Here is a 24,939-nt window from a genome sequence, read left to right on the forward strand (position 1 = left end):
TAATTGTTTCATTTTATTTTTTTTATACTTTACTTTTTCACTGTAACAGATGCTGCACCGCAAACCCAGTTACAAAGGAAATCAGTCCTGTAATAGTAACCAATATCATTGCTAGGACTGTGCTTGGTCTACTAGCATCCCGGCGATCCCGTGATCACCGGGACCAATAGCTGCCGCGGCCTCTATTGTATATACACACTCATTGAGCGCTGTGTACGTGAGTACAGAGAAGACAAAGGTGGTGAACACTGCTTTTGTCTTCTCCCCAGGGTCCCTGGCACTCTAACTGCCGGGCACCTGACATTCAGCTGCCCAATCGCTCAGGCAGACAGATTAAACTCACGCCATATAATGTGTATATATATATATATATACACAAACACACACACACACACACACACAGTAGGCGGTCCTCAATTATACATATTTGAGAAATGTTTTATATTTTTTGTCTCCTATTACTTCGGGAGGTCTCCCAGGTTGTTTTTTGGGGGGGTTTTAAACCTGAAATCAGGTGTAAATCTAAAAAAGAGAAGTATAAATTATTTTGGTTACATGTGTCCATCCTTTAGTAATGTGACAGATGGTCCATTTGCTTATATTCTCAGTGTTAAATTGGATTATCGAGCAGGATGCCGGATCATGCAGAGATCTAATTTCTATTCCATCTGCAGTGACTTCCCCCCCCCCCCCCCATTTCAGAAATATATAATCTCTGAAGGTTCTTTCTGTAACCTTGATAAAGTTAGCAGTTTATGCAGGAGAAAAGAGGATCATTCCAGGGGCGCTGCTGAGTGGTGGTAATAACAGGATCGAAGTTCGGAGATAATAAAAATGAAGGACTTTATTGGCTACGCGTTTCGACGATGGACAATCGTCTTCATCAGGCCATCGTCGAAACGCGTAGCCAATAAAGTCCTTCATTTTTATTATCTCCGAACTTCGATCCTGTTATTACCACCACTCAGCAGCGCCCCTGGAATGATCCTCTTTTCTCCTGCATAAACTCTCCTCTCAAACGGTCCTTTTGGATGCCGTCTCGGATCTGGCAGCAGCACTGTGGTTACATTTATATGCTTGTTAAACTCCCTACCTAGGTGAGCATAATACTTATATTACGGCATCATTGCCCTACCTTTACCGACTGATCTGCACAAGGTGGCGCCGTGTTTTTTCTCTCTTTATTCCAAAGTTAGCAGTTTGGCTGAACACCCAGACATGAAGTTATCACATTCCTTATTAATTGTCTCTTTTTCATTATTCACAATCATATTCGCAAATAACTTCCACACCTCCTCCATTTAGAGGACAAATAGAGCAAGTCTGATGCAAGCATCTAATGAATATTATAATATTCCATTTGAAATGTTATGTCTGTGATTGGCTCAATATGAAATATTCTCATTTTATGCTATTGGCTGAATTAGAGTTATTGTCATATTGTAAATGATTGGCTGAAATCAAGCCTACACCCCTTTTGAAAGATATTATTATAATTGTTTTGGGCAATTAACCTTTCTGAGCTTGGTGGTTTAAGTGGCTTGTGATATAAGAGGCGTTATAAAACCGGATTGTGTTGCTGTATTTCTGTATTGTGTTGCTGTATTTCTGTGTTTGTGAATCTGTTTTGATTGCTTGCAAATAGAAGATAGCAAAAACTGACACAATTTAAAAACGTTTTTTTTTTTCCTTGCAGATTAATTCCAGCTGAGCAGCTGACTAGGGGGAGGGGTTAATTGGACACAGGTGGTATAAATTAGCCAGCAAAACTCATTTTGAGCTGGTTCTTTCTGAACTTGGTGGTTTAAGCGTATTGTGATATAAGTGGAGTTATAAAACCGGAGTTAAAACCTAAGTAAGTGCTCTTCATTTCTCTTACTTTACCAATTGTTCACTGTTTTGTTGTAACTCGGATAATGGACAGGAAGATTGGAGGTTTTCTTCAGTGCACAGTTTGGGTATGTGCACACACACTAATTACGTCCGTAATTGACGGACGTATTTCGGCCGCAAGTACCGGACCGAACACAGTGCAGGGAGCTGGGCTCCTAGCATCATACTTATGTACGATGCTAGGAGTCCCTGCCTCGCTGCAGGACAACTGTCCCTTACTGAAAACATGATTACAGTACGGGACAGTTGTCCTGCAGCGAGGCAGGGACTCCTAGCATCGTACATAAGTATGATGCTAGGAGCCCGGCTCCCTGCACTGTGTTCGGTCCGGTACTTGCGGCCGAAATACGTCCGTCAATTACGGACGTAATTAGTGTGTGTGCACATACCCTTTGCCATATGTATGCACGACTGGAGCCGGAGTTCCAGGGTGAATATCTCTGTGGCAGATGTGAGCATGTTGGTCACCTGGAAGCTCGCATTAGAGATCTGGAGGAGCAGAATGCAACACTGAGGGCGATAGACAATCTTGTGCGGAGCATGCTGCTCATGGAGCACGCAGTTAGTGGGTTAGAACTGGAGGGTGAAGACATGGGTGAGCAGGATCAGGCAAGTAGCTGGGTTAATGTAGTTAGGGGCAGTAGAAAGGGGTCAAAGAAAAGGAAGGCCAATCCTGTTTCTGATATTCCAAGCAAAATTGCTAAGTTGGGTGATGATGCGAGGGTGTCGGTCTCAGAAATGGCAGCCCTAGTGGATACTGATCTCCCTAACAGCCGGGAGAACAGCCCAGCTAGTAGTCGGTGGGATGGTAATGCAGGTAAGCCAAGACAATTGAGAGTTGTAGGGGATTCTATAATCAGGAAGACGGATACAATAATTTGTCGCCAAGACCGCCTCAACCGAATGGTTTGCTGTCTATTGCTGGGAGGGGCTGGTGATGATCCAGCTGTCGTGGTCCATGTGGGTACCAACGACAGAATAAATGGTAGGTGGAGGAGCCTTAAGAATAATTTCAAAGAACTAGGTTACAAGCTGAAGGGAAGGACCTCCTAGGTAGTATTCTCAGGAATACTGCCTGTGCCATGCGCATCCCAGGAAAGACAGTGGGAGCTCAGGGAGTTAAATGCATGTCTGAAGTCTTGGTGTAGAGGAGAAGGCTTTGGGTTCCTAGAGCATTGGGCTGACTTTTCATTGGGGTACAAACTGTATTCTGCAGATGATTTGCACCTAAATGGAAGGGGGTCCGCTATGATGGGGAGAGAATTCTAGCAGGGGTGGTGGAGTGTTTAAACTAGGGCTAAGGAGGGAGGCCAATGTAGAAAATAAATGGGTAGTTAGGTTAGAGAGGGGTCAGACTATATTGGTAGGGGGAGAAACAGATGGTGGGGAGAGGACTAAGCAACAAGATAAGGAGATCCTTTCGTTACAAAACAGCAGTGAAAATAAAAAAAAGCCCAAAGGTCAAATAATCACTGAAAGTGAAACATTTAAAGGTAAGTTAAAGTGTATGTTCACAAATGCCAGAAGTCTAGCAAGAAAAATGGGGGAGCTGGAGGCCTTGGTACTGGAAGAAAATATAGATCTAGTTGGTGTTGCTGAAACATGGCCGGACTCTTCTCATGACTGGGCTGTAAATCTGCAGGGTTTTACACTTTTTCGGAAAGACAGGGCGAATAGGAAAGGTGGTGGTGTATGTCTGTATGTGAGAAGCGATATGAAGGCGGTGGTGTATGTCTGTATGTGAGAAGTGATATGAGGGTGGTGGTGTATGTCTGTATGTGAGGAGTGATATGAAGGTGGTGGTGTATGTCTGTATGGGAGAAGTGATATGAAGGCGAGTGTGAATAAGACATTAGAGGGTGAAGATTGTGAGTAATCTATAGACCCCCCAATATAACTGAGGAGATGGAAGGTCATCTATATAAACAGATGGAGTGGGATGCACAGGCGGGTACTGTAATTATAATGGAAGATTTTAATTACCGGGATATTAATTGGTGTCAGGGTTCGGGTTCAACTGCAAAGGAGAGAAATTTCCTCAGCCTGTTACAGGAAAATTTTATGGGCCAGTTTGTGGAAGACCCGACTAGAGGTGAATCTCTGTTGGATCTGGTCATTTCTAATAATGCAGAACTTGTTGGGAATGTCAATGTTTGTGAAAACCTCTGTAACATTGATCATAATATAGTTACATTTTACCTATACTGTAAAAAACAAACACAGTCTGGGAGGGCAAAAACACTTATTTTTAAGAAAGCCAATTTCCCCAGGATGAGGGCTGCAATTCAGGATATAGACTGGGAAGAACTAATGTCAAATAATGGGACAAATGATAAATGGGAGATTTTTAAATCTACTTTGGGTAATTATAGTGCAAAATTTATTCCTATAGGTAACAAGTATAAATGGCTAAAATTAAACCCCACATGGCTTACACCTTCTGTAAAAAGGGCAAAACATGACAAAAAAAGGGCATTTAAAAAATACTAATCTGAGGGTACAGCTGTAACCTTTTTAAATTATAAAGAGCTTAATAAAATCTGTAAAAATGTAATAAAATTAGCAAAAATACAAAATGAAAGGCAGGTGGCCAAGGATAGTAAAACAAATCCCAAAAAATTATTCAAGTACATAAATGCAAAAAAGCCACGTTCTGAACATGTAGGACCCCTAGATAGTGGTAATGGGGAGTTCGTCACAGGGGATGAAGAGGAGGCAGAGTTACTAAATGGGTTGTTTAGCTCTGTATATACAACAGAAGAAAGAGCGGCTGATGTAGCCGCTGCCAGTGCTGTTAATATATCAGTTAATATTCTGAATTGGCTGAATGTAGATATGGTGCAAGCTAAATTAAATAAAATAAATGTGCACAAGGCCCCGGGACCAGATGGGTTACACCCTAGAGTTCTTAAAGAGCTTAGTTCAGTTATTTCTGTCCCCCTTTTCATAATATTTAGAGATTCTCTAGTGACTGGTATAGTGCCAAGGGACTGGCGCAGGGCAAATGTGGTGCCTATTTTCAAAAAGGGCTCTAGGTCTTCCCCGGGTAATTATAGACCAGTAAGCTTAACATCCATTGTGGGGAAAATGTTTGAGGGGCTATTGAGGGACTATATACAGAATTATGTGACAAAAACTTGTATTATAAGTGACAGCCAGCACTGTTTTACTAAGGACAGAAGTTGTCAAACCAACCTGATCTGTTTTTATGAAGAGGTGAGCAGAAGCCTAGACAGAGGGGCCGCTGTGGATATAGTGTTTTTGGACTTTGCAAAGGCATTTGACACTGCCCCTCATAGACATTTAATGGGTAAATTAAGAACTATAGGTTTAGAAAGTATAGTTTGTAATTGGATTGAGAATTGGCTCAAGGACCGTATCCAGAGAGTTGTGGTCAATGATTCCTACTCTGAATGGTCCCCAGTTATGAGTGGTGACCCCAGGGTTCAGTGCTGGGACCACTATTATTCAACTTATTTATTAATGATATAGAGGATGGGATTAATAGCACTATTTCTAGTTTTGCAGATGACACCAAGCTATGTAATATAGTTTAGACTATGGAAGATGTTCGTGAATTGGAAGAGAATTTAAACAAACTGAGTGTTTGGGCGTCCACTTGGCAAATGAAGTTTAATGTAGATAAATGTAAAGTTATGCACCTGGGTACGAACAACCTGCATGCATCATATGTCCTAGAGGGAGCTACACTGGGGGAGTCACTTGTTGAGAAGGATCTGGATGTACTTGTAAATCATAAACTAAATAACAGCATGCAGTGTCAATCAGCTGCTTCAAAGGCCAGCAGGATATTGTCGTGTATTAAAAGAGGCATGGACTCACGGGACAGGGATGTAATTTTACCACTTTACAAAGCATTAGTGAGGCCTCATCTAGAATATGCAGTTCAGTTCTGGGCTCCAGTTCATAGAAAGGATGAAAAATACAAAGAAGAGCAACGAAGCTAATAAGGGGAATGGAGAATCTAAGTTATGAGGAAAGATTAAACCTATTTAGCCTTGAAAAAAGACGGCTAAGGGGGGACATGATTAACTTATATAAATATATAAATGGCACATACAAAAAATATGGTTAAATCCTGTTCCATGTAAAACCCCCTCAACAAACAAGGTACTGCAGAGGCGACAAGCCTTCTTTACTGTGAGAACTGTGAATCTATGGAATAGTCACCGCAGGAGCCGTCACAGCAGGGACAGGAGATGCTGCAAAAAAGGCTTAGATAATTTCATAGAACAAAAAAATATTAGCTCCTATGTGTAGACATTTTTCCCTTCCCTTTTCCCATCCCTTGGTTGAACTTGATGGACATGTGTCTTTTTTCAGCCGTACAAACTATGTAACTATATGTAACTATGTGACTATATGTAACTATGTGACTATATGTAACTATGTGACTATATGTGACTATATGTAACTATATAACTGCTTCAGATCAAGTCATTACTTACAAGTCTCCTAAGAAGAGATTTGGCCACACTTCATCCACACGGTGAGTGAAAGAGGTTCGTCTGCTATCCAAGAGACTTTGTAGCTGAGCTACGGTAGGATTTACATCTGCTTGAGACTCTCCTGCCCTGGAGATTGTACTACATTTCTCTGTGTTCTCCGCCATAACATCACAAGCAGGAAATGAAATAGCCCGAGAGAGTAGAAACTGTGACAGATGAACTGTGATTACATGTGACAGGTGACAAGTATGCTTTTCCCTGAAGTAAAGGCGGCACCGCAGCAAAGCCATGATTTTTGTTTTTGTTTTTTTAAAATCAATACAAACATTTTATAAAAATAATGTAATTTTGTTGTTTGCAGTATTAAGAAATACAAAGTATAAACCTTTTCAGTCTTTCATAAAGAGTGGGTGTCTGAGAAACATTCGACCTGGCTCCTTCTCCCCTCAAAAGCCATTCCACAAAGGCTTTGAAAGAATAGCCAAAGCCTATCCAGCATTTATGTATTCCACGAATGCGGGGAAACTCTGTATATAGTTCCCTACATATAGCTCCCTCTATAGATTGTGCCCAACATATAGCCCACCCCTCCCCTCCTGTAGATAATGCGACGCACACTTTTTAAAGAAAAAAACAACTTTACATACCCACCTTGATCCCGTTCCCACAACGTCATGTGTCAATGCAGGCCTGCTCTCTTCTGAGAAGGTCTGCTGGGGCTGAACGATGCAAGCGACACGATGACGTCATTGCGCCTCTTGCATCGTTGAAAGGCGCTGATTGGCAGGGCAGAATGACTTACCCCGCCAATCAGCGTCTTCCAAAAACGGTAGCGGCGCAATGACGTCATCGTGCAGCTAGCGTCGTTCAAAGGCGATGATTGGCAGGGCAGAAAGACTTGCCCCGCCAATAAGCGCACTCCAACAACAGAAGCGGGTCATTATAAGGCGCTGATGGATCGCTGAATGGTCGGGCATTCAGCGCTTATGCATGTAATTGTACCTGCGTTCTATAGACGCAGGTACAACTAGTGCAGGAGGGGGTGGCGGCAGCTGATTTCAGTGGCGCCGCCGCCCCCTCACAGAGGCAGTAGGCCGACGCCTGAGGCGAGATTCTCATCTCGCCTAATGGAAGGTGCGGCCCTGGCTGTATAACACAGCCGTCACCCGCTGAGTATGGAGCGCGCTCAGCCTGTGAGTCCGCTCCATACTTCCCCTTAACGGCTGTCACATACTAGTACGTGACATGTCGTTAAGGGGTTAATTTCATATTATCATTGTACACATAGGATACGTATATCATCAATAAGGTCTTATAGGTAATTTGTGAATCATTTCATAAGAAATAGACCCCCGTGGCAAGTGATTTTTCGGTTTCCGCGTCAAAATCAGCGCCAAAAAACTCCATGTGAACTGACCCTTACACTAGATGGAGCTAACTTGGTATATAAATGTACACTATACAGTTTGCCACCATAGGTGGCTGAATAGTACAACATGGATCCATACACTTCATATGCAGTGCTGCTGAAAGACTTTACCACTGCATATGTGGAATGGAGAATAAGGGGATGTTCATACGGCAACGCCAATTACGTCTGAAATTACGGAGCTGTTTTCAGGCGAAAACAGCTCCTAAATTTCAGACGTTTTGACAAGTGCACGCGTTTTTCGCGGCGTCCATTACGGACGTAATTGGAGCTGTTTTTCAATGGAGTCAATGAAAAACGGCTCCAATTACGTCCCAAGAAGTAACCTGCACTTCTTTGAGGCGGGCGTCTTTTTACGCGCCGTCTTTTGACAGCGGCGCCTAAAAAAAAAAAGCCTGTCTGCACAGAACACCGTAAGATCCATTGAATTCAATGTGCAGATGTTTACAGACAGTTTGGAGCCGTTTTTTCAGACGTAATTTGAGGCGTAAAACGCCTGAATTACGTCCGTAAATAGGGCGTGTGAACATACCCTTAGGGTGTAAGACGAAACGTGCCCGGCCATTCAGTGCTTATGCATGTAATTATACCTGCGTTCTGTTAGAACCTCATAAAAAAACCTGCATCTGAAAACCACAAGCGCATCAAATCGCGGTTAAAAATGCATGTGTTTATCGGATACGGGTTCCATGCCTAAAGCCCTGTTCACACCGAATTTCTTGCTGCGGAAACTGCAGCAAAAAAAGGGCCGAAATCACCTCGCATTGATTTCAATGGGAGGCGGAGATGTTTTTTTTACAGCAAACGAAAAAATAAACAACATGCCCTATCTTTGGGCGTTTCCGACTCGGACATCCCATTGACATCAATGGGAGGCAGAGAAAGCGTGTTTGCAGCGTTTTTTGCCCGCGGCCAAAAAACAGTGAAAAACGCAGCAAAGAGGGTGCAGGCAGGTCAAAATCTAGAAGCAGATTTTTCTGCCTAGAAAAAACTCTGTGTGAACAGGGCCTTAAGGTTGGAATCACACATTTAGTTTTTGGTGCAGTATGAGTTGCATTTTTTTAGCCAAAGCCCAGAGTGGATTCAAAAGGAAGAAAATAAATTAAAACGCAGCAAAAATTGACATGCTGCGGATTTAAATTCATTAACGTTTCCGCAGCGTGGGCATGAGATTTTCAAAATGTCATCCACTTTGCTGCTACTGTAAATGCTGCGGAATTTCCACACTGAATTCTGTTGCGAAAATTCTGCAGCATTTACGCTACGTGGGTACCCGGCCTAAGGGTCAGTTCACACTGCGTTTTTTGGCATTGACTTCTACGTGGAAACTGCATCAGGGTCAGCGCCAAGAAACGCTCTAAATTGCCCTCCATTGATGTCAATGGGAGGCAGAGGCGTTTTTTTTCCCTGACCCTCAAATGAAATCAATAAGAGGCAGAAGAAAAATGTGGCGCTCATTAAAAGTTTTTGGGACTTGATTTGTTTAAAAAAAGCTGAAAAAAACGCAGCAAAAATGCAGCCAACCTGCATGTGTGATCCTGGCCTTACGAAAATATTTTTGCAAGCAGTAACAGCAGGAACAGGTATGTCCCTTGGGGTATGTTCACACGCACAAGTAAAAACGGCTAAAAAATCACTGAGCTATTTTGAAGGGAAAACAATGATTTTCAGCCATTTTTGTAGCCGAAAACATTTTTTTAGGTGTTTTTGGAGCTGTTTTTCAATTGACCCTATGAAAAACAGCTCCAAAAACGTCTCAAGAAGTGACATGCTTCTTTTTTACGCAGCATTTTTTTAAACAGCGGCGTAGAAAAACACCCTGTCTGAACTTAACGCCGTTTTTCCATGCATGAGACCCTAGTTGTTTGTCACGTAGATTTCATAGACTTTTCAGGGCCGGGTTCCCATGGGACGATACGCTGCGTATAAACCACTCAGCGTATACGACCTGGAAACTGCCACATTGTGGTGCGATTTTTCGGATGGAAATTCTGCTGCGTAAATAAGCGCACGTACTTACCCCCTCCCTCCTCTGACGTCTGCTCCGGCCTCCCTGGATGACGTTGCAGGCCATGTGATGCTTCAGCCTGTGATTGGCTGCAGCGGTCACATGGGATACAACGGACTGCAGGAAGGAGGAGGGCGTTCTGGGTAAGTATTATTATTATTTTTTTTACCAGCGTTGCGATTTTTGCAGCGTAAACGCCGTAAAAGTCGCAACACTTGACTTTCTGTTGCGGGCCTTGCATCCCCGTTGAATTCAATGGGTAAAACCCGCAGCAGAAAATCAATGAAAACGCAGCATAAACTGACATGCTGCGGAATAAAATTCTGCACTGCCGGTCATTTTATTAACGTTTACGCTGCGTTTTTAGATTTATGCAAATTTGGTCTTAATGCCCAACTGGGCATTTTATACTTTTCACCAAGTGGGCGTTGTATAGAAAAGTGTATGACGCTGATCAGTCAGCGTCATACACCACTCTTCATTCCTGCCCAGCTTGATCCACAGCACAGCGTGATCTCGCGAGATCACGCTGTGACGTCACTTCATCCCGCGAGTCCTTCAGCGCAGCGATGGAAGACTGAACAGACATCGCCTCCAGCCGCTGCAGATTCGGATATACATCCTGGCACGGCTGGAGGCGATGTCTGTTCACTCTTCCGTCGCTCCGGTGATGGACCCGCGGGAAGAAAGTCACATCACAGCGTGACCTCGAAGAGAAGTGTATAGCGCTGATTGGTCAGCCTTAGGCCTCATTTACACGAGCGTGTGCGTTTTGCGCACGCAAAAAAATGCAGCGTTTTGCGTGCGCAAAAGGCACTTGACAGCTCCGTGTGTCATCAGTGTATGATGCGCGGCTGCGTGATTTTCGCGCAGCCGCCATCATAGAGATGAGGCTAGTCGACGTCAGTCACTGTCCAGGGTGCTGAAAGAGTTAACTGATCGGCAGTAACTCTTTCAGCACCCTCGACAGTGAATTCCGAGCACAATATACAGCAACCTGTGAATAAAAAAAGCCGTTCATACTTACCAAGAATTTCCTGCTTCCTCCAGTTCGGTCTCCCGGCCGTTGCCTTGGTGACGCGTCCCTCTCTTGACATCCGGCCCCACCTCCCTGGATGACGCGGCAGTCCATGTGACCGCTGCAGCCTGTGATTGGCTGCAGCCTGTGCTTGGCCTGTGATTGGCTGCAGCTGTCACTTGGACTGAATTGTCATCCCGGGAGGTCAGACTGGAGGAAGAAGCCGGGAGTTATCGGTAAGTCAGAACTTCTTTTTTTTTTTACGCGTTCATGTATATTGTGATCGGAAGTCACTGTCCAGGGTGCTGAACCAGTTTAACTCTTTCAGCACCCTGGACAGTGACTGTCTCCTGACGTCGCGTATCGGAACATTTTTTGCCGGGTTCGGTCAAAACGAGTTCGGCCGAACCCGGTGAAGTTCGGTTCGCTCATCTCTAAGACACTCCGTTTGGATGTTAGTAAACAGAAAAGCACGTGGTGCTTTTCTGTTTACATTCAGAGTTTGACAGCTCTTGCGCGAATCACGCAGTTCGCACGGAAGTGCTTCTGTGCGACCTGCGTGGTTTTCACGCACCCATTGACTTCAATGGGTGCGTGATGCGCGAAAAACGCACGATTATAGAACATGTCGTGAGTTTTACGCAACGCACTCGCGCTGCGCAAAATTCACGCATTGTCTGCACTGCCCCATAGAGTAATATAGGTGCATACGACACGCGTGAAAAGCACGCGCGTATATTACGCTCGTCTAAATGAGGCCTTATACTGTTTTCTTTACTACGCCCACTTGATGAAAAGTAAAAAACCGCCAAGTTGGGCATTAAGAGCAAATTTGCATAAATCTTAAAATGGTCATAACTTTTTTTGATGTTGTTCTAACCGCGCTGTCAAAACCGCAAAGTGTGAATGGACCTTAAGGCCCGGGCTCCACAGCAACTTTCGGCGAGACACAGGTCATTGCGGACAGGTCGCAGTGGAAAACCTTTTTTTTCCTTTAGCTTTTTAGGTTTCTTAGCTTAGACGTTGTGGAAAATAACAGTGCGGAATTGAGGGTGTGTTCACACAGGGCCTGGACGAAGAAGCACAGAATTCTGGGTAAGTATAAGACTTTTTTTTCTTCCTCAGTTTTCGATTTTTGTGGCACGACTGCAGCTTTTCCACCGCAAAAATCGCAACATCTGCTTATTGTTGCGGGTTTTACCTCCCCGTTGAATTCAATGGGTAAAACCTGCAAGAAAAAAGGCGATTACGTGAACACAATTGACATGCTGCGGATTAAAAAACGCACGGCAGGTCAATTTGCGTGTTTTTTTCCCCGCTTATTTACGCAGCGTGTGGAGATTTATTCAAATCTCACGCACTCTGCTGCTACTGTATTATGCTGCAGATTTTCCACAACTTAATCCGTTGCGGAAAATCCGCAGTATTTATGCTATGTGTGAACTTACCCTTAGGCTGTAATCACACGTGCAGTTTTTCATTCAGTTTTTTATCTAAATCCCTTAGTGGATCCAAAAGAAAGGAAAAATATAATGGAAAGACTGATATAGCTGCTCTCTTATGACTCCACTCCTGTGTTTCCCTCAAAAAAAAAACGCATGAAAAACTGCACGTGTGATTTCAACCTAACAGAGATTACAATGAAATGGCAGACAGCAGAGGACGACTGAAAGATAAAAAGGAAATGTCAGACGATTTTTATACATGGCAGAAATACTGTACTAGTAGGACTGGGTGTGCAGTTATATTAATCATCTAGTATTATGAAAATATGTCCTGAAAAAAACCTGGGACCGGACGTGACCATGCGGCACACTGCTTGCGCGTAATGTCCAGGAGGTGGCGCTGTAGAAGAGCATTCGCAGTACGCTATGATGTGTCATATCACTGTGCGGCGGTGCAGAGATAGACGCTCTACCCTCGTCCCCGAGACTCCTCTTGTTACTGCCGTTTCTATGGACACGCCAGCGGCCTACTCCCGTGTACTAGGCCTGATTTCGAGTAAAACTACCGGGTGACCGAGAAAAGGGACCCTGCTGGTGGATATATCTGGGAAGCGGGGTCCCTAAAACCACTCGGCTCTGTACAGGTGAGAGGCCATTTGGCTATAGATAATCTGTTGAGGGGCTGCAGCTTTACGTGTACACGTTATGTGGCCGTTCCTCCTGCCGCTTCTCGTTTGTTTTCACTGACATCTAACTGCTTATTTGCTTTGTGTTTATGAGCAGCTCGTTCAAGTTCTAATTAATTACTAGAGTTAAAAGGACATTAATCCCCACTGCTATTTCCAACTCTGGACCTTTTCCATATTTTCTATATATATATATATATATATATATATATATATATGTAATATATGCGCGTGACCGTAGAACTTCTCCGTAATTATGGACCCATTCATTTCTATTGACCACGGACATCTTACCATATATTTACGGGCCGTAGAAAGCCGCCACAAACGATAGGACATGTCCTATATTTCGCTTTTTATGGGCCGTGCTCTCATACTCTGGGCGCACGGGCTGGACATGTGGCTGTCCGCGGGCAATGATTACGGGCACTGCCATGTGCATGAGGCCTATGTAGTGGGAGAGGTGAGGGTACCCCACGGGTCATGAGGGTACCCAACGGATCAGCCATGGCATTCTATCTAGTGTCTTATCTGGTAAACCTCTGCACTTACATATATTACGTAGTCCGCGCGTTCGTTTCAGTGGGTGTAGTAGTCCTGGTACGCAGGTGCCAATCTTGCCAAGATTAAAAACAAACTACGGTACGGCGACTACTTCTTTGTTGGGGTCCCAGCTGTGCGATCAGTCACAGTTTGTCCAAACTAGACCCCTCCTTTAACTTTCTTCCTTCCAGATGTGGTTTCATTGCTGAGATCTGTATAAAGGTTGCCATGTACAGGAGTTCACAAGTCCCACAGAATAGCTACTGCCAGACGGGGCTGATCTCCCACAGGAACAAGGAACTGAGCAAGTTAAAAGGGGTTATGTGGGAACCAAAAAGTATTCGTGGTGTAGTCCCTGCAGTATGTCATACTCGCTAATATACATTCCGGTCCCTGTCGCGCTGATTATGGGATTTTTATAGCGCTGGCGGCTGACCGGAAGTCTAGTTGTAGAGCCGCCTTTGATGAAGATACGGCTCTTCGTCATGTGACCGGCCGCGCTGTACTCTATGTACAAGCAGGAGCGGAAATACAGCGATTACATAGAGCACAGGGGGGTCGGTCACGTGATGAAGGGTCGTGTCGTCGTCAAAGAAGGCTGCGCAACTAGACTACCTGAATTCAATGGGGTGCTTAAAGCCGCAACAAAGTGTGTGTTGCGACATTTCACAGGTAAGAAAAAGTTATACTGACCCAGAATTCCCTGCTTATTCTCCATTCCAGCCTCTTGGGATGACGTTTCATCCCATGTGACCGCTGGAGCCAATTACAGGCTGCAGCGTTCACATGGCCTGCAACGTCATCCCAGGAGGCCAGACCGCGCGCAGAGAAGAGGGAGGGGGTAATTATGAACACTTTTTTTTTCCAGCGCTGCTTTAACCCCTTAAGGACGCAGCCTAGTTTTGGCCTTAAGGCTCAGAGCCCATTTTTTCAAATCTGACATATTTCACTTTATGTGGTAATAACGTCGGAATGCTTAAACCTATCCAAGCGATTCTGAGATTGTTTTCTCGTGACACATCGGGCTTTATGTTCGTGGTAAAATTTGGTCGATATATTCAGTGTTTATTGGTGAAAAATTGCAAAATTTAGAGAAAATTTTGAAAAAATTGCATTTTTCAGAATTTAAATGCATCTGCTTGTAAAACAGACGGTTATACCACCCAAAATAGTTACTAGTTCACATTTCCCATATGTCTACTTTAGATTGGCATCGTTTTTTGAACATTCTTTTATTTTTCTTGGACGTTACAAGGCTTAGAACATAAACAGCAATTTCTCATATTTGTAAGAAAATTTCAAATGCCTTTTATTTAAGGTACCTGTTCAGTTCTGAAGTGGCTTTGTGGGGCCTATGTATTAGAAACCCTGATAAAACACCCCATTTTAAAAACTAGACCCCTCAAAGTATTCAAAACAGCATTTAGAACGTTTTTTAACTCTTCAGGCATTTCACAGGAATTAAAGCAAAGTGGAGGTGAACTTTGCAAGTTTCATTTTTCTTGCGGAATTTCAATTTTATTCTTTTTTTTTTTTCTGTAACAGAGAAGGTTTTACCAGAGAAACACTACTAAATATGTATTGTCCAGATTCTGCCGTTTTTAGAAATGTCCCACATGTGGCTCTACTGCGCTCGTGGACTAAAACACAAGCCCTAGAAGCAAAGAAGCACCTAGTGCATTTTGAGTCCTCTTTTTTATTAGAATATATTTTAGGCAGCATGCCAGGTTTGAAGAGGTGTTGAGGTGCCAAAACAGTAGGAATTCCCCAATAGTGACCCCATTTTGGAAACTACACCCCTCAAGGAATTCATTTATGGTTGTTGTTACCATTTTGACCGCACAGTTTTTTCACAGCACGTATTTGAATTGGGCTGTGAAATGAAAAAAATGTCAATTTTTCCAATAAAATGTCATTTGTGATCAAAATGTCTTAATTTCACAGGGAACAAAATACCCCATTTGGTTGCCCAATTTGTCCTTAGTGCGGCAATACCCCATATGTGGTGATAAACTGCCGTTTGGGCCCATGGGAGGCTTCAGAAGGAAAGGAGCGCTATATGTTTGTTGGAGTCCAGATTTTGCTGGATTGGTTTTCGGGTGCCATGTCGCATTAGCAGAGCCTCAGGGGTATCAAAGCAATGGAAACCCACCAAAAGTGACCCCATTTTGGAAACTACACCCCTCAAGGCATTCATGGTTGTTGTTAGCATTTTGAGCACACAGTTTTTTCACAGCACGTATTTCAATTGGGCTGTGACATTAAAAAAATGACATTTTTTCCAATAAGATGTAATTTTTTTTATCAAAATGTCTTATTTTCACTGGGAACAAAATGCTCAATTTTGTTGCCCAATTTCTCCTGAGTGCAGCAATACCCCATTTGTGGCAATAAACTGCCGTTTGGGCCCATGGGAGGCCTCAGAAGGGAAGGAGCGCTGTGTGTTCTTTGGAGTCCAGATTTTGCTGGATTGGTTTTCGGCTGCCATGTCGCATTTGCAGAGCCCCAGAGGTATCAAAGCAATGGAAACCCACCAGAAGTGACCCCATTTTGGAAACTACACCCCTCAAGGAATTCATTTATGGGTAATGTGACCATTTAGACCCCATAGTTTCTTCACAGAACTTATTTGAATTGGGCTGGGAATTAAAAAAATATATATTTTTTCCAATAATATGTCATTGTAGCTCAAAAATTCTTATTTTCACAAGAAATAAAATACTCAATTTTGTTGCCCAATTTGTCCTGAGTGCGGCAATACCCCATTTGTGGTGATAAACTGCCGTTTGGGCCCATGGGAGGGCTCAGAAGGAAAGGAGCGCTATGTGTTTGTTGGAGTCCAGATTTTGCTGGATTGGTTTTCGGGTGCCATGTCGCATTTGCAGAGCCCCAGAGGTATCAAAGCAATAGAAACCAACCACAAATGACCCCATTTTGGAAACTACACCCCTCAAGGAATTCATTTATGGGTGTTGTGACTATTTTGACCCCATAGTTTTTTCACAGAACTAATTTGAATTGGGCTGGGAATGAAAACAAAATTATTTTTTTTCAAATAATATGTAGTTTTGGCTGAAAATTTCTTATTTTCACAAGAAACAAAATACCCCATTCTGTTGCGCAATTTGTTCTGAGTGCCGCAATACCCCATTTGTTGTGATAAACTGCCGTTTGGGCCCATGGGAGGGCTCAGAAGGAAAGGACCACCATTTGGCCTACTGGGGATTTTCTAGTGCGAAGTCATGTATGCAGAAGCACCTGAGGTACCAGTACAGTTGAAACCCGCAAGAAGTGACCCCGTTTTAAAAACTACACCCTTAAGGCATTCATCTAGAGGTGTAGTGAGCATTTTGACCGGAGACCTACACCCCATAAACTGTAATGTGGGTTCTCCCGGGTATGGCAATACCCTACATGTGGCTGTTATCAGCTGCCTGGGCACGCGGCAGGGCTCAGAGGGGAAAGACGAGGGGGGGATAAGCTGTGCGGAGTGCATCAGGGTAAGTAAAATTGGGGTAAATTATAAACCAAGGGATGTATGATAAATTTTAAAACACTCTTTCATACAGAGCTCTGGTTATTCGGGACACGTGTCACATTAATATATTGTGTCATCCATTATCGCCCTCTTATAGCAGACTTTGCACCTCTTTTGACTTTTTTTTTCCCTTCTTGCCAGTTTGGGGAACTTCCCCTGGAAAGCGTTGCCGCCCTGGTACGATGCGTGTGGCCCCGCTTCCAGAAGTACTGGGTGCCCCCCCTTCTTGGTCCCTAAAGATTAGGTTCTTGATAATCACCTCTTGAAATTCCTGGAAAGTTCCCGTCTGGCCTGCACATCGATGTAGCACGTACGCATTGTACAAAGCCATCGGTATGATGTGCCCGGCCAGCTTCTTATACCACACCGCATGGCGCTGTAGGGCTTCAGGGCTTGATCTTACAAGTCCATCCCTCCCATGTACCTATTGTAGTCCAGGATGCAGTCTGGTTTGGGGGTGGCCTTTCCTTCATATATCCTAAACCTGTAGGTATACCCTGATGCACTCTCGCAGCTTATACATCTTCACGCCATACCTTGCCCTCTTACCCGGCAGGTACTCGCGGAATTGAACCCTCCATTTAAAATGTACCAGGGACTCCTCAATAGAAATACACTTCTCGGGGTGTATGCTGGGGAAAACCGGGCACTGGAACGATCTAATAGGGGTCTCCGTTTATACAAACGGTCAAAACTGGGGTCATCTCGGGGTGGGCACGGCTCATTATCAGTATAATGTAAGAAGCGAAGTATTGCCTCATTTATTTATTTTTTTAGGTTCCAGTTCAGTTCTGAAGTTGCTTTGAGGGGCCCATATATTAGAAACCCCTATGAAATACCCCATTTTAGAAACTAGACCCCTCAAAGTATTCACAACAGCATTTAGAAAGTTTATGAACCCTTTAGGTGTTTCACAAAAATTTAGAGCAAAGTAGAGGTGAAATTTAAATTTTTTTTTTTGTCAGAAAATCCTCTTTATACCATTTTTTTTATAACACAAAAGGATTTATCTGTGAAACGCAACTTAATACGTATTGCCCAGATTCTGCAGTTTTGAGAAATATCCCACATGTGGCCCTAGTGCGGTAATGGACTGAAGCACCGGCCTCCGAAGCAAAGGAGCACCCAGTGGATTATGAGACCTCTTTTTTATTAGGCGCCATGTCCGGTTTGAAGAGGTCTTGTGGTGCCAAAACATTGGGAACCCCCCAAAAGTGACCCCAATTTGGAAACTAGACCCCTTGAGGAATCCATTGTAGTTTTCTTGGGGTGCATGCGGCTTTTTGATCAGTTTTTATTCTATTTTTAGGTGGCGTGGTGACTAAAAAACAGCAATTCTACTATTGTTTTTTTATTCTCTTTTTTTTACAGCGTTCACCGTGCGCTATAAATGACATATTCACTTTATTCTGCGGGGCGATACGATTACGGCGATACCAGATGTTTATAGTTTTTTTTTAGTCTTATGGCGTTTGCACAATAAAATACGTTTTGTAAACAATCATTCACTTTTTGTGTTCCTTATTCTAAGAGCCAGAACGTTTTTATTTTTCAATCAATCAAGCCGTGCGAGGACTTATTTTTTGCGTAACGAACTGTAGTTTCGATCAGTACCATTTTTAGGTACATGCGACTTTTTGATCTCTTTTTATTCCATTTTTTGGGAGGTGAAGTGACCAAAGAATTGTGATTGTGGTTCGGTTTATTATTATTTTATTTTACGGCGTTCATCGTGCGGGATAAATTACGAAATAGTTTTGTAGTTCAGGCCGTTACGGACGCGGCGATACCAATTATGTATAGTTTATTTGTTTGTTTATATATTTTTATTAATAATAAAGGACTGATAAGGGAAAAGGGGGGATTTTTACTTTTATTACTTTTAAATCTTTTATTTTCTTATTTTTACACATCTTTTTTTAACTTTTTTTTTACTGTATTACTTTGTCCCACTACGGGACTTGAGGGCAGGAGGCCCTGATCGCTATTCTAATACACTGCACTACATTCGTAGTGCAGTGTATTAGAACTGTCAGCTACTCACTGACAGCAAGCATAGTGGGTCCGGACGTTGTCAGGACCCACTAGGCTTCCGTCTATGGCATAGCCGGACGCCATTGTTTGGTGTCCGGTTGCCATAGTCACCATCGCCGGCCGCTATCGCGTAGCAAGCCGGCGATGGCAGCTTAACCCCTAAAAAGCCGCGATCTCTATAGAACGCGGCTTTTAAGGGGTTAATCAGCGGGGACACAGCGATCGGTCTTACCTGCAAACGCTGTTGCTGCTGCAGAATCAACTGTAGCCTCTGGTGCCGATGTGGCCGTCACGATGCAGGACCTGTGAGTGACGTCACAGATCTGCACTGTCACAAGCTGGGCGTTCTGAAGAGAAGAGGATGTTACTTCTCATCAGAGCGCCCAGCTAGTGAAAGTATTAAAAACGCCCCGATGTACGCACCTAATACACACCCACTTGGACTTTTACTTTTAAACACGCCCAGTTGGACTTTTGCAAGCCTCATTTGCATAACTACAAAAATGGTCATAACTTGGCCAAAAATGCTCGTTTTTTTAAAATAAAAACGTTGCTGTAATCTACATTGCAGCGCCTATCTGCTGCAATAGCAGATAGGGGTTGCAAAATCTGGTGACAGAGCCTCTTTAACAGCTCCGTGTGTCATCACCATATGGTGCGCGGCTGTCTGATTTTCGCGCAGCCGCCATCATTATGACACTCTGTTTGTATGTTTGTAGCACGCGGTGCTTTTCTGTTTTCATTCATACTTTTTACTGCTGTTGCGCGAATCAGGCGCGTCACATGGAAGTGCTTCCGTGTGGTGCGCGTGATTTTCACGCACCCATTGACTTCAATGGGTGCGTGATGCGCGAACAACGCATAAATATAGGACACGTCGTGCGTTTCACGCAGCGGACTCACGCTGCGCAAAAATCACGGACTGTCTGCACGGCCCCATAGACTAGCATAGGTCCGCGCGAGGCGCGTGAAAATCACGCGCGTTGCACAGACGTATTACACTTTCGTGTAAATCCGCCCTAAATGTATGTTTCATACTCCTAATGCCTTTACCAGAGGATTAGCTGCCTGTTGAGTAATTAAAGGGTAAAGTAATTGCTACTTAATTATTAACATATCTTGAGATAATATTACTTGGCATACCCAGCTTAACAGGTTACCTCCTCGTTGAGCAGTAGAGGTTTATGAACACTGGTAATGTGTGCTCCACCTTTGAACTAATTCACAGAAAAATGGGACATACATATACTCAAAAAAACAAAAACAGGCCATACTTACTAAATGGGCAGGTGAACACCAGTTCCCAACAGGATGCAGACAACCATAAATGCGGGGAGAGTGCTCAGGTGCATTAACTAGTGATATCCACTCCCACTTTTTACTACTTTGTTGTTATTTTAAACCTGTTCCCTCAATACAACTGTATGCACAAAAAAAAAGTAGCTTTTTGCTTCCGAGACAATTTTCATACTTTTTTGACATACAGAAATAAAACTTGAATTATAAATTAGAAAAATCATATTATACCCCCATACAAATTTATTTTATGAAAGTGGGCACCTTATACATTGTAAAAATGCCACCCAGCTCTTTACTCTCATAAGCGCCTTCATGCCATTTTTCACACAGGGCGGATTCGCTGCGTAAAAGTACACATCGTATCCACGCTGGTCCCTGCATGGCATTCCGGCTGAAAAACTGCACCAAACTTTTTTTTGTGGTCGAAATTGCTGTGGAAAGTAGCGGATAAAGAAAAACAAAAAGTCCATACTTACCGGAAGTCACGGCGATGCGTCCCTCTGACGTCCTGCAGGCCGGAATCCTGCTATGACGTTTTATCCCATGTGACCGCTGCGGTCTCCTGGAACGGAACGTCATCCCAGGAGGCCGGCCTGTTAGTAGGGGCCGGCTAAGTGCTGCAGTTTTTCGCAGCGGACATTCCGGGCGAAAAACTGCACCACAGTTTGGTTCGGTTTTTCGCCCAGAATTTCCTGCGGTGCACAGGGCAGATACGCTGCATGCTTTTACGCAGCGTATCAGCCCTGTGTGAACTCAACCTCAGGGTATGTTCACACGGAGGAATTTTGTGGCAAATTCCGCTGCAAAATTCCGCCTCCCATTAATTTTAATGGGAGTCGGACGCTTCTTTTTTTCCGCTAGCTAATTATTTCAGCTAGCGGGAAAAATACATGTCCTGTTTGGGCTGGCGTCTCTAACAAACTGGCCGTTCAGTGTATATTACGGTGCGTGAACACATTTTGCTCAGTCTATAACCGTAGATTGAGTAGTGAGGAACCCATTTAACTGAAACCGATTTAGTCCAGGCAAAAATCCATAAACTGTGTGCAAATTGTTGAAAATCAGAAGTAAACAGCCCAACAGGTATTTTCTTAGGCCTCATGCACACTTCAGTTTTTTCCTTCAGGGTGCTATCTGTTTTTGTCACTGATAGCACCCTGAACCCATTCATTTCAATGGGGCCATGCACACTTCAGTTTTTTGGACGGTCCCGTTGCTCCGTTCCGATCCAAAGTAGAGCATGTCCTACTTTGGTCCGGGATTCCGTGACCGTGAGGCCCATGCAAGTCAATGGGGCCGTCAAAAAAACTGCAGGCACACGGGCGGGCAGAAATACATTACAAAAATATTACACTAATCGGCAGCCACTTGTCTCTATCAATAACTGATAGAGAAAAGAGGCTGCTGATTAAAAATAAAATAAAAAGCAGTTCATACGTACCCGGTCGTTGTCTTGGTGACGAGTCCCTCTTCTTCCTCCAGTCCGACCTTCTTTTGTGACGCGGCAGCCTGCGATTGGCTGCAGAGGCGGCGGCAGCCTGCGATTGGCTGCAGAGGCGGCGGCAGCCTGCGATTGGCTGCAGAGGCGGCGGCAGCCTGCGATTGGCTGCAGAGGCGGCCGCTGCCTGCGATTGGCTGCAGAGGCGGCCGCTGCCTGCGATTGGCTGCAGAGGCGGCCGCTGCCTGCGATTGGCTGGAGAGGCGGTCACGTGGGATGAAGGAGGCCTTCTGACGTGCGTGACCGCCACTACAGCCTGTGATTGGCTGCAGCGGCGACATGGATTGAACGTCATCGCTGGAGGCCATGGAGTACCATGCTCGGCGCACGGAAACGGGAATACGGAGTGCACACAGAAATCACACGGCCGCCAAAACGGGTTCACGGACCCATCAAAAGCAGCCGTGAAAACGGTGATGGAAGTGTGCACGAGGCCTTACAATCTCCTTCTTAACTTGAAGTTCACTAGTGCAGTAAGTCAATTGCAGAATCACATAAACAACGTGATTTGTGGGTTCCCCTGTCCTGCCTGAGTGACTTTTCACCCTTCCTATTTCCAGTACTGGCATTTCAGTCTGTGCTGTGGGCACACAAAGTTCCAGCTCACAGGAGAAAGTCACAGTGATTCACCCTCTGTTCCGCCCTACAAGAGGCCGCCCACTACAGGGCTCCCTACACTCGGCACAGATAGGAGTTCCATGCAGAACGACTGCCGCCCTGCTTACATCGATTGCCAAAGTGCACTTGGGAGTCTCGCACGGCCTGTATCACTACTTAGTCATAGTATTCTAGTGTCATTTGTGAAACGCTAGGGAGCCCTTTGCCTCACTCCCTTATCACGAACAATGTGCTGTGTTAGTGGTTTTTTCTTGATTAGTTCTAACAAACTAAACTGTGTCCAATACGTGTCCTGAACATTGGGCTTCCATGAAACTTGACTGAACTTCAAACTTTCTTTTGACGTTTTTGGGAAACTGTCTGCTTGGTTTCCAAACCTGAAGGCTGCAACAACTCTGCAATGATGTCTCCGCAGGTAAGTACTTGAGTTGTGACTGAATGGGAAAATACTTGTATATAATACTAACCAGTGAGAGAGATATGTTATTTATTCCACCTGCTTTAGCTACATACAGATGTGTGCTTGCTATGGTTTAGACAATTGATTTGTTACATTTATATATATATTTATATTGAACTACTTGGAGGAAAATGAAGAGTTGAAGTTTTGATACATCTTGGGCTTCGTTCACATCTGCGTCGGAACAGAATCCAAACTGAAAGCATAGGTTTCCGTTTGCATCGCCATTGATTTCAATGGTGACGGATCTGGTTTCCTTTTGTCACCGTTGTGCAGGGGTTCCGTGGTTTTGACGGAATGAATAGCGCAGTCGACTTCGGTAATGATTCTGTCAAAACTACGGATCCCTTAAACAACTTTGACAAACGGAAATCATTTTGCACCGCATCCGTCGCCATTGAAATCAATGGTGATGTAAACGGAAACCTATGGTTTCAGCTTAGATTCCGTTCGTGGGTTTCCCTGACGGAAAGGTCAGACGGAACCCATAAACGGAGCCCTGACGCAGATGTGAACGAAGCATTCGGCCCCATGCACACGACCATATTTTTTATCTGTAATTACGGACCCATTCATTTCTATTGGCCACAGACACCTTTCAGTATTTTTACGGATGGCTGCCATGCGGAAAATTATAGAACCTGTCCTATTCTTGTCCGTAATTACGGCACTGACTCTCCCATAGAAGCCTATGGGCGCTTCCGTAAATACGGACGGCTACGGATGTGCATCTGCAAACCGTCCGTATTCACTGAAGCGTTGCTATGCGACATGTTGGTGCGACCACCTTTTTATTTATTTTTTTTATTTTTTTTTACATATCCACATTCATTAAAACACACTTTTTTTTTTCCCAAAAAGATTTTGGGGTGAATTAAGAAAAAAAAAAAAAAACCGTATAAACGGTACATAATAAACATTGTATAGAGAATCATCAATATTCCGGTTATCCAGGAGCATTCTTTACCCACGATGCCGCCCAATATCAACGTTTAAACTTTACCAAATACTGGAACTTTTATGCCAATTATGACAGAATAATCAGTTGCCATACTAAAACGTACTTTTTCATAATTCCTGAGATTTAGGGCTTGTCCACACATAGCGGAATTGCTGCATCTTTTCCATCCAGAATAGCGGGCGGAAAATACGCAGCAGAATACAGTAGCTTCATAGTGGGTGAGATATAATAAATCTCATCCACGCTGCCTAAAAATTCAGACCCGAAATTGACCTGCGGTGTGTATTTTTTTGTATCCGAGCATGTTAATTCCTGCTGCGGGAAGTGGCCTGAATTGCTGCGTTTTGATCCACATCTACCAGCATTGAGAAAAACATCAAAATCCGCACCGTTTTATGCAGTAAAAAAACTCAGGAAATGTTGCATTTTTTTCTGCCATCGTAAATCCTGCTAGTTTCTGCGGAATTGCTGCAGAAATTTTCTGCAGCAATCCCGTTACGTGTGGACGAGCCCTTAATCCTAGTTCACATTCCCTCTCCGGTCACTGAGGATAACTGCTATATTCCTAGAAAATGAAATGTCCGGATAATACTAGGGACAATGATTGATTTCAGCTTTTATTTCTTTCATCACATTCCTAGTGGCTCAGAAGTTTATCAGCTACGGACCGTGTCAGAGCGGCTTGTGCTGTGACCTCTCGCGGGATCACAATCTTGTCATCACTGACCAGACCTGGAGAGAGAAGGGCCGTAGCAACGTTGTCTGAGCCGTGCGTGCGCTCTCCTCCTCTGGTCAGACAGTGATGACAAGGTTGCGATCCCGCGAGAGGTCACACAGCACAAGCCGCTCTGACACTGTCCGTAGCTGATGTGGCTGGCCCACTGTGGAGATATGTCATCCCTATTGACTACACGTCATCACGCATGAGTGCAAACAGAGTGGCAACGGTGTGTAGTGTCAATGATATGAACCTTGGTTTTCCCACGAGAGACATGTATGACATGTCCACAGGATACGTCTCTCTCGTGGGAAAACCCCTT

General features: G+C 44.0%; 2 protein-coding genes across 5 annotated transcripts in view; one reads left to right on the forward strand and one right to left on the reverse strand.

The window, feature by feature from the left end:
- Positions 1-12,903, reverse strand: part of LOC142663294 (dual specificity protein phosphatase 13A-like) — a 34,608-nt gene extending 21,705 nt beyond the window's left edge. The window contains exons 1-2 of one of the 3 annotated variants that reach the window (XM_075841863.1): positions 12,605-12,903; positions 6,363-6,568 (exon numbers count right to left, since the gene is read on the reverse strand). In XM_075841863.1, the coding sequence (XP_075697978.1) occupies positions 6,363-6,568; positions 12,605-12,700 (302 nt within the window). In that variant the 5' untranslated portion in view covers positions 12,701-12,903. Of the gene's footprint in view, positions 1-6,362; positions 6,688-12,604 lie in introns of those variants that run through there. The other 2 variants (XM_075841862.1, XM_075841864.1) reach the window with 2 other exon arrangements.
- Positions 12,700-24,939, forward strand: part of SAMD8 (sterile alpha motif domain containing 8) — a 33,643-nt gene continuing 21,403 nt past the window's right edge. The window contains exon 1 of one of the 2 annotated variants that reach the window (XM_075841861.1): positions 12,700-12,906. Coding sequence is in view for 1 of the 2 variants with exons in the window: in XM_075841860.1 (XP_075697975.1) it covers positions 22,879-22,893 (15 nt within the window). In the remaining variant the exon portion in view is untranslated. Of the gene's footprint in view, positions 12,907-22,593; positions 22,894-24,939 lie in introns of those variants that run through there. The other variant, XM_075841860.1, reaches the window with a different exon arrangement.

The sequence above is a fragment of the Rhinoderma darwinii genome, chromosome 11 (genome assembly GCF_050947455.1).
Source record: "Rhinoderma darwinii isolate aRhiDar2 chromosome 11, aRhiDar2.hap1, whole genome shotgun sequence".
In the NCBI taxonomy this organism is placed as follows: domain Eukaryota; kingdom Metazoa; phylum Chordata; class Amphibia; order Anura; family Rhinodermatidae; genus Rhinoderma; species Rhinoderma darwinii.